Source organism: Trichogramma pretiosum, unplaced genomic scaffold (genome assembly GCF_000599845.2).
Source record: "Trichogramma pretiosum strain Unisexual culture from Peru unplaced genomic scaffold, Tpre_2.0 scaffold43, whole genome shotgun sequence".
In the NCBI taxonomy this organism is placed as follows: Eukaryota; Metazoa; Arthropoda; class Insecta; order Hymenoptera; family Trichogrammatidae; genus Trichogramma; species Trichogramma pretiosum.
In genome coordinates, this window is record NW_019640864.1 from 912542 (window position 1) to 922478 (window position 9937).

General features: G+C 34.8%; 1 protein-coding gene across 2 annotated transcripts; it reads left to right on the forward strand.

The window, feature by feature from the left end:
* Positions 1–227: 227 nt before the first annotated feature.
* Positions 228–9005, forward strand: LOC106649694. Of its 2 annotated transcripts, none has more exons than XM_014367259.2 (14): positions 228–559; positions 2026–2188; positions 2285–2495; positions 2571–2789; positions 2884–3059; positions 3137–3470; positions 3552–3953; positions 4033–4406; positions 4484–4698; positions 4784–4899; positions 4984–5125; positions 5200–5269; positions 5356–5547; positions 5659–9005. In XM_014367259.2, exons 2-14 carry the CDS (start codon positions 2027–2029, stop codon positions 5776–5778), a joined length of 2733 nt encoding a protein of 910 aa, XP_014222745.1. In that variant the 5' UTR covers positions 228–559; position 2026; the 3' UTR covers positions 5779–9005. The 2 variants fall into 2 exon arrangements, with proteins under 2 accessions (XP_014222745.1, XP_014222746.1); XM_014367260.1 differs by having other exon boundaries at positions 4033–4397.
* Positions 9006–9937: the final 932 nt, after the last annotated feature.

Sequence of the window (9937 nt, forward strand, 5' to 3'; positions counted from 1 at the left end):
GCTTGCCATTGTCGCAACGGTAGATGACTTTATCGTCATCTTTTTGTTAGGCAGAGCGCAGATAGCGCAGATCGCGCCGCCGCTTGCGCGAGCCAGTGGATCTTTCTGGCATCGGCAAAGATGACTCGCCATCTGCCGCACCGTTATCTCTTGCATTGACAAAACATACCTGCTGTATATGTGTATACTGCTGCTACTGACTGTATACATTGCGCGAACTGCTCGACGACGGACGACGTCGTGAGCAACTGTGCAGTTATGATTATACACAATACATACACATCGCGAGCCTGAGCTGCGCTGCCCGAGCGAGCCAGTCAGTCACCGCAATACGCTGAAATAGTACACAGTCGCGCAGTTAAAAGTCCGACGTAAAAACGATATATTGTGAATTGCAATAAAACGTGTGCGCCGTTCGTTTCTTTCTCTTTTTTATCTGTCAAGTCGAGGTTTTGGTGCCCCATCGATCGTGCAAAATTACTTATCCCATCCACGGAACAATTGGCGTGGATTAACATAAATATTGTCGTGTGTGATGTTTTCTATGTGGCTGAACGAGGTGAGTAATCGCATGCCTGGTGGCATCTCTACTCGCATAGAGCAGCAGTGAGTGTGAGTGTGTGTGTGTGTGTGTGTCTGTGTGTGCGTATAGGTATATACTTATGTGCGTGCGTGCATATCACCGCAGGTATTTTTGGGTGTAGCGCGAGCGATGACGTTCCCTTTAACGATTCAACATGCCGCGCGACGTGAGCGAGACATGCACTATTAGTACGGGCCAAAAGATATGTTAATGCGTGTGCTGTTATGTCGCGCACAACAGTGTATGTTACGGTGTTTATACGGCGAGTCGAGCGATGACAGCTCTTCGCGTGTCCATTTGTTTTCTTTTTTTCTTTCCTTTTTCTCTCTCTCTCTCTCTCTCTCTCTCTATATAATGTACGCTGCAAGCACGCACATACAGTACACAGGCTATAGACACGAATAAGCTGCATACAACGGAATTTCTTCGCAGTTCTTTTCTATTGTAATGAAGAATACCGAATAAAGCTACTGCCTTCATTTCTCGCACTGCACACGCAGTTGTGACGTAGTTAAACGTTTCATATCTTTTCTCCGTCTCTCTCTCTTTATTTATTTCTCGCGTACATTGGCTTTTCGCGCTTGTAAAACGCAATTCTTCCCTTTATTTTTTCTCGTCTCGCTCAATTTATTCATTTTCGAAGCTCTCGAACATTGGCGAACGGCTGAATAGCCGATTTTTCAACGCATTTAATAAAAACATATGATAACGGCGGAAACATTGCATAGAGTGACGTTTGAGTTGTTTTTTTTTCTTTCTCTCTCTCTCTCTCTCTCGCTCGCTGTCTGGCTCGCTCCCTGCAAAAGTGTAAGCACAATAAAGTCGCGAGAAAGAGCGAGAGCCGTGTGTGCCGTGTGTTTCTTTTATAAAAACGAGATCGGGAGAGAAAGAGAGAAAAGAAACGAGAGTATGTGCGTGTGTCGTGTGTATAGTGAAAAATCGGGATTATTTATAGACAATCAAGTGGTCAGATAGCAAGTTATGCAGAGAAAGAAAAATAGGTTATCAACAAATAGGAAAGTCTCGGGAGAGATTCTCGATTTATGTACGTTTCCGTGGTCAAGCCTTGACAGTTTGATGCTGTTTTTTCTTCTGTTTTTTTCTTCATTTTCAATGACTTTTCTTTGGTTATAAAAAAAGTGTTAAATTTTTTAGGCCGCTGCAAGTAGTAAAAGAGAAAGTTGTGCTGTAACATCATTCGAATTGATAAGCTCTCTTTGGGATTCTTAATTTCTTGTTATCATGATTCAATATGAATTGGTTTATTTTTACAATTTCAATTAAGTAGTGAATTGATTGACACTTATAACAAAACGATATTAGATATAAGATGCTCTGCTCTCAAATCAAGCAACTTATGAAAAACAAATAATAGAGAACAGGATTCAAGTGAATTGAAAGATTTGAAGTTTATTGATGTTGATCATTTTTCATTCTTACAGAATGCCAATACAGGCACCACAGTGGACTGAATTTCTTTCTTGTCCTGCTTGCTGCAATGACTTTGATGTGGCTGTTCGTGGACCTATATCTTTAGGATGTGGTCACACAATATGCTACACCTGCTTGACAAGTCTCCCACGCAAGCAGTGTCCCTTTGATCAAGTAAGTTTTGATTACTAAACATTATATTTTAAAAATATCAAGATTATCTAATTATATCAAGATATTACATCAATACGGTGCTTACACAATTTGCAGAGTCCAATCAACACAGAGATAGAAAAGTTACCTGTTAATGAAGCTTTGCTACAACTGGTTGGTAATTCAATACCAAGCAATAATGTCTCGGAAACATTTCAATCACTCTTGTCCCCTGAAGACTATGCACATTATCTTGTGGCAAAGCAATGTATTGAGGAGCTTGCACTCTACCTCAAACCATGCCAAGTTACATCAAATAATGCAACCGGTATGTATTTATTTGGGTTTAAATTTGTATTTTAATAAGATGAACTTTTTCTGCCATGAAGTACTTTTTTTACAGGAATTGGCATAGTATCTAGGCCAATGCAAAGAAAACTTGTAACTCTAGTTGGATGTCAACTTGTTGAACCAGAGGGAAGGGCAAGAGCAGTCAGAGCAGCAAGAAGTTTAGGAGAAAGATCAGTGACAGAACTTATTTTGCAACATCAGAACCCACAGCAGCTCAGCGCAAACCTCTGGGCTGCTGTCAGAGCAAGAGGATGTCAATTTTTAGGACCTGGTTTGTTACAATATTTTTTCAAATTATTCTTTTTGCCACACCTCTCTTTTTATTGTTAAACTTCACCTTCATTGTTTCTTGTATTTTTATTAAGGTATGCAAGAAGAGGTGCTGAAATTAGTTCTTTTAGCTTTAGAAGATGGTTCAGCTTTATCTAGAAAAGTCTTAGTTATGTTTGTTGTTCAACGTTTGGAACCGCAATTTCCGCAAGCTTCTAAAACCAGTATTGGTCATGTAGTACAATTACTTTACAGAGCAAGTTGTTTTAAGGTAAAAATTTTACATTTAAATAAAAAAAATGTAATCTCCGAAAAAATAATTTATAATATTGATTATTTTGAGTACAGGTGTCTAAACGCGAAGGCGATTCATCGTTAATGCAACTGAAGGAAGAATTTCGAACTTACGAAGCACTTCGTCGCGAACACGACGCTCAGATAGTTCAGATAGCAACGGAGTCAGGATTGCGCATAGCCCCGGATCAATGGTCGGCTTTACTTTACGGCGATACGGGTCGCAAGTCTCACATGCAAAGTATTATCGATAAATTGCAAACACCTCAATCATTTGCTCAAAGTGTACAAGAATTGGTAACTGCTCTTCTAAAGACGCCCGACCCGGTACAACTCAGTAGCTTACGACCGCACCTAGAGCTTTTGGCCGCTATCGATCCTAGTCCCGGTTTGTACTTCTTTAAATTTACATATAATTTTACTCTTAAAAGCAAGAAACGGTCTATTTGAATAAAAAAATAATTTACAGAATCGGAACCACCATCGTGGGTAGATACCCGTGCAGCGTTAGAAGCTATCAACATCGTCGTGACGGCTTTGGTTGATTTCATTCAACAACATGGAAATCGTAATAAATCCCAAGATTCTCCCAGTATTAATTATGGTAACGGTTGCAACGGTAACGGAGGCTCTGGGATGTCAAGATACAAAGTCAGTATGTGTCGCGACTTGATTCTCCGTGGTTCCTGTCCGCGCACCACGAGCTGTACGTTTGCTCACAGCGAGTCGGAACTAGAAAAGTATCGAGCCAAAAGTCGCAAACCATCGAGAGAAAACAAAGAAAAGAGCGTCAGTATGGATAGACCCGTAAAAGGATTTAAAGGCAAGGATAATGGGTTTTCGAAAAATCATCCGAACGCGCATCGGGACAGTAAGCATCGAGAATGCATATAAAAACAACGAACGACCGTAACAAATATTTGTTAATTCATCAATTCATCTTTTTTCAGATTTCAATCACCCCAACCGGCTAAGTTCATTGCAACAACCGGTTCCGGTTAACGTGACTCTGCTAAATTGCTCGAGCCCAGGCAATCAATCAGTGCCGCGTATCTCTCCGCAGAAAGATTCGCCCGCTCATTTTATCGGCACACCGCTGGATTATGCAACAGCCAATTTACATCTCTGGGATGCCGGCGTAGTTCAACAGCAGCAACAGCAACAGCAACTAGCTGCGAACATCCAAAATGTTTACCCTAACAACAATAACAATAACAGAAAGCAGAGGACAGCTGCTAAGTCATTGGCCGTGCTGTTGCAGCGTAGAATGGAAATTATCAATCAATTGGAAAATATTGTTGGCAAGCCTCCGCAGGTAAACGCAGTAAGTTTTATTTACTATCAATGACTTTATGAAGTCGTTAGTTTGCAATAATACTGACAAAACAAATAATTTTCAAGAATTATCACGACATTCACAATGACCCGCTGAATTCCGATTATTCTATTTGGACGAATTCTCTGTCCAATCAGAACAATACAACAGGAACTTTCAATTTTGGCAATAATTACATTTGCAATGATTCTAACGTATACGACGATGAATTCGTACCATTTGAGGCTTCGTTGGCTAACAAGTATGGACCAATATCGAGATTATCCAAATCAATATTGAGGTGAGAGGCCCTGCAATTATTCTTTTTTAATCGTATTATGATTTTACGGTTGTATAATAACTTTTAATACTTTAAAATTTGGCAGACCTACAAACAGCATGCAACAAAATGCAATATACAACGATGGAGTTCAAACTGCAATACCTAATATCCGGCCCGTACCCGCAACCAGCCCTTTGACTAATCGATTTTATAATCAAAGTAAGATTTCTCGAATATACCTTCAAATAAATCAATGTTGAATACTTTTGAAATCAGAACTTATTATGTAAAATTTTAATCCAGCATTCAACGGTGTCAATCCAAATGGAGGAATTCAAAATTTGACAAATTCAAATTTGAACGATGCTTACATCACACTAAATTGTACTTTGCCCGATGGTAGTTCTCAAGTGCAAATATCTCGTCAAGATTGCATGTCAAAAGAGTATGTAGCTAAAACTAGTACATTATTGTAAAAATATATTTCAGGATAAATAATGTCTTGCATTTTTTCCATAGTATCATCATCGAATCGCAAAAAGTGAAGCAGCAATTGAAACATTTAGAAAAGAAAATCAACGATCTAAAGGTAAGCAATTATTTCGTAGAGAAATTATTTCCGAGAAGTTTTCGCTCGAATGATATTGAACTACTAATGCTATTTTTCCGCAATAGCTCGCAACGCAAGGCGCAGCTTATACCGAACATGAAAGACTAGCTCAAGAGTTGCAAATGATTGAGGCCGGGATCCGAGAAAAAGAGAAAGACGTGTACAATTGGAGTCCTTATAGCAATACGGCTTGGATTCAACCATCCACCAATTTACTTTTAAGTCCGAATTCGAAGAGAGATTTTAAGCTGGATGACGTGAGTATAACTGACAACTGTCACGATTTTATTCCCGAATTATCAAGGAATCATCAACTGATGCTGTCCTTCTCGAGTTATTTGAATAACGTAATTAATGAAAAAATTAAGGAGGACACGTACGAAACGGAAATTGCGAATGACATGCGAGAGTTTGAACTGCGCTGGGAGTCGGAGTTGAAAGAACAAGAGAAGCACTGGTCTACGGAAGAAGACCCGAAGAAATGTTAGACAGGACATCTTTGAATCGCTCGCCTGTTGTTCAAAGTTAACTAAATCATAGCATCGTTGAGAATCACGCTTTATTATAATTTTCGTCGACAAAATTATTCGTACTTTTAATCAATTTCTTTGTAAATAGACAAAATCGCCTATACATTTAAAAGTCATGAAAAGCATCGTCATTTTCGATGAAAAACTACGATGCTGCGCTCTTGGAACTACGAATTTTCACACTACTGTGCGTTGTACTTTTTGTTGAACAAAACCTCAGTGAGGTCGAGCGTAAATATTCGAATAGATAATTTTTTAACCAATTTAGAAATTGGAAACAAATTTATTTAAAAACTGTGAAAATTCGTACGTAGCTCGTAATTGCAATGAAAAATTTTTTTCAAAATGTTTTATATTACAACATTTTACATTTTAATCTCGGGTCGGAGTTTTTCAAACTGACGAGAGTTTGCTAATTAAAAAAAATATAGCTAACTGATAGAATTTACGTAGAGACGGCTCTTCGTAATACTATAGTCATTCTATATATTATACGAGAAAAAAAATAGATATATATATAGTTCGTGAATTGTATCTAAAACGAAAAGTACTATTTAGAATTTGTTTTGCAAAAAATATATATATTACGGTACGGGGAGGTATATTTGTTAAAATTTAACAGAAATTGATCGTCAATGTTTTATAAACATGACAAGAGTGTAGTATATTTATTTATATAGAAAATATCAAGCAGTTGAAATGCGAAAATCATTTTTGATATCGCTCAACATGATATTTATTGTGCGAGAGGATCATAAAGATCGACGATGAGATCATGGATATTTCTCATTTTATGAAATCATAAATTCACGTTAAAAAGTAATAATTATCATGTACATGAAACGATTGGGGAAATAAGTATTAAAAATCGATTGTTTTTATAAAATCAAAATTTTTTTAAATACATCAATGCAGTTCTGTTTTAAAACATTACAAACCGCTGAAGTTTTGCGCTCAAATATATTATATTACTAAAAATTAGTATTGAATTATTTAAAAAATCAATTGTTTTAAAATTGAATTATTGCGATTTTGTGGTAATCTCAAAATTGTAGCAAGTGTCTAGATTTTACATGTCAGCATAAATTTGATGATGTATCAAAAATATTTTAATCTAGAAATTTATAATCGTAACGAAATATATTCATGTCATTATTCAAATGAGACGTCGAAGAAATTGTACAATTTTAGTCGTTTGGGTGCAATATGAGTTCAAGCGTTCCTGAAAGAAAAAAAGTAAATTTCTATATACCATGCTTTACACGTTATTAGTATGTTAATAGAAATTTTTTAAAAAGTATCATTTTTCAAGAAAATATGCAATAGAAACGAGAAAAGTGCTTCGTTTGGCCCATCATACGACGCTGTTTGTGGATGCATTTTACCCACGCACTGTTAAACTTTTCATCATTGTCCGTCATAGTTAATAGGATTGTATCATAATAATGCAGTAAATCTACAAGCAAAGGGTGTGATGAAAATTTTTTTGTTGATATACAGAAATTTTTTCCACTTTTTTACTCTTAATACAAAAGCGCGCAAAAAACTTGTATGTCGTGCCTAAGTATAGATTGAAAAGCAAAGCATTTTTCTCTTTTATATTTTGAATCATTAAATAGAATATTAAAGTATAAAAATATACATTAGAATGTAATTATCTCAAATAAAATCGATAAACGATGAAGACTGTTAATCAGCAATTATTGCAAGCACGATGTGAAAAATATCAAATTACAAGTAACTTGAAAACTTTGTTTGTAAAACCACAAAAAAAACTCTAAAGTCCAACTAAGAGAGTTATTTTCAATCGTCGGGATTATTGTTCGATGTTCTTTTTTTTTAACAATTCTTCGTTAATATCTGTAGATGAATTTATCTATTGAGTTCGATTATATGAACATTTGCTTTCGAGCGAAATATATGTAATACACATTTATATTATAAAACAGTCACATTGGCTTCCTGCGTTTACACAAATGAAATTATGATACTGTTTGTGAATTTTAAATCGTTATCGGTTTAGGTTTCAAAAATTCCATTTTACGCAATTAAGTGTGGAGTAGTGACGGGGAAATTATTTATTTCTGTCAGATAGCGTGAATTATTTATTATATTTTGTTTTTCATCTGTTGTATATTGATTGTTTAAAAATATTAATTATTATTATTTTTTTATTAATTTCAAGTTTACATACGCAAACCGTACTATGCTTGGAAAAAGAAAGAATTATTAATTCGTTGTCGTGCGTATTCGTTAATATTTTTCCTTTTCACCATTCTTACTAAATGGTGCTAAAGTTGAGAAAAAAATGAAAAGAAAGTTGTAAATTTACAAATTTAAATATGTTTTAATTGTGCTTCGTTTTCATTATGAATCATAATGGTGTAGCCGATTATATGCTAGTTTCCAGTTTTATTGGAAGCTTTCATATAATATATCGATTTTTTACCGAAGTCATCCGGAAAGTTGAAATACACTATGCAGTTGGATTATTTTACATCAACTTGGATGGTTGTGTACTTTTTGATACACATCCAATTTATCTTCGGGCAAAATAAATTAGTGCAATGAGGTTGAGTTATTTTATTTTTTTATTCAAATCTTATGTTATTCTTCGTAATTGCTATGTACATCGTAAAATTGTAATGGTAGGAAGAAAAAAGATTGTAAGAGCATGTCAATAGTAAATTTTCCATTGTTACAAAACTGCAATACGAAGGACAAAATGTATTTGATGATTTATATAGTTTGGTTGTGAAAATATAATGCAAGCATGTATTTTTGGAAAAACTCTGTCGTCGTATTTTATTGTAACTTTTAGTAACTGCTTCAATCGCAAAATTTGTTGCAAGTTCAAAAATGATTTTAGTATGAAAATGGATTTTTACGCCGAATCTCTTAAAATGGCAAGTACTTGGTCGCTTTACTCGCACGTCTCCCATCTATACGTTTTATCCCTGGCAATCGAGTTATGAAATTAACTACAAAATCACTCGACGTTTTCACATTAGTTTTTGCTAATGACGTATTTTTTCATTTGTTTTAAAAATGATAGTAATGAAGAATGTCTGATGAAGTACAGAAATAATTTTTTACTTTTATATTTTGCTAACTCGTAACTGAAGTGTCGAACATTACGATACGTGTATTTTAGTTGATTTTTCACAATTTTTAAATCACTAGTACGTAATGATGAATTTCCAAAAACGACTTGGAAAGTCGCCAGGGAAAAAACTATTGTGTGTAACACCGAGTAACTAGACTGAAAAAATAAAAGATAACAGAAACAAAAATACAAAGATAATGGTAAAAAATAATTAATATATCGAACTAAAGACGGCTGTGTAAACAATGGGAAGTAAAAAGCGCAGCAAGTACATTGTTTGTGCAAGCTTCAGATTAATTGCATGTTAAACATGTCACTTTATACAAATAATATTTATATATAAAAATATATACATATTATGATGTACCGATGATAATATTGATACACTAGTATCTGTGTTGATATGGTATAATATAACAAAATAAAAAAAAATCTTAAAATAATACTTAAAAAACTAAAAAAAAATTTCTTACACTTGAAACCAATGATGTACCGTTCGTTTATGTGTATAAATACCATGGTGATTATATACATAAAGGTAAATTTTTAAGAAAACAAAAGTAATGAAAATTAATAAGAAAATATTTCGCTCGATCGAACACACTTTGAGCTGGGATGTTTTATAAAATGTTGCATTATATTTATTAATTATACTGCGTAATTTTCGTTTCGGCTTCGCAGCACAGCGATGCCAATTGCAAATATTAAGCGATAAGTTGGGCTACAGGAATTCTTTCGAACATTATTATAATTTTTGTAATGCGAGGAAATTTTTTTTACACGCGTACAGCAGCACACATAACGCTCACTTGTATACATGGTCATAAATCTCGGGTCCACGAATAGAGTCAATTTTTTCGAATTATCGAGTAAGTAAACGAATCAATCGTCAAAGACGGTTTAACGTCTTGGAGAGTGAAAAAAATTTCCTTGCATTTATACTTTTTAAGGAAAAAAAAGTGAAACCGTAGCGGATCATCTTAGACTATTATATTTACATGTATTATCACG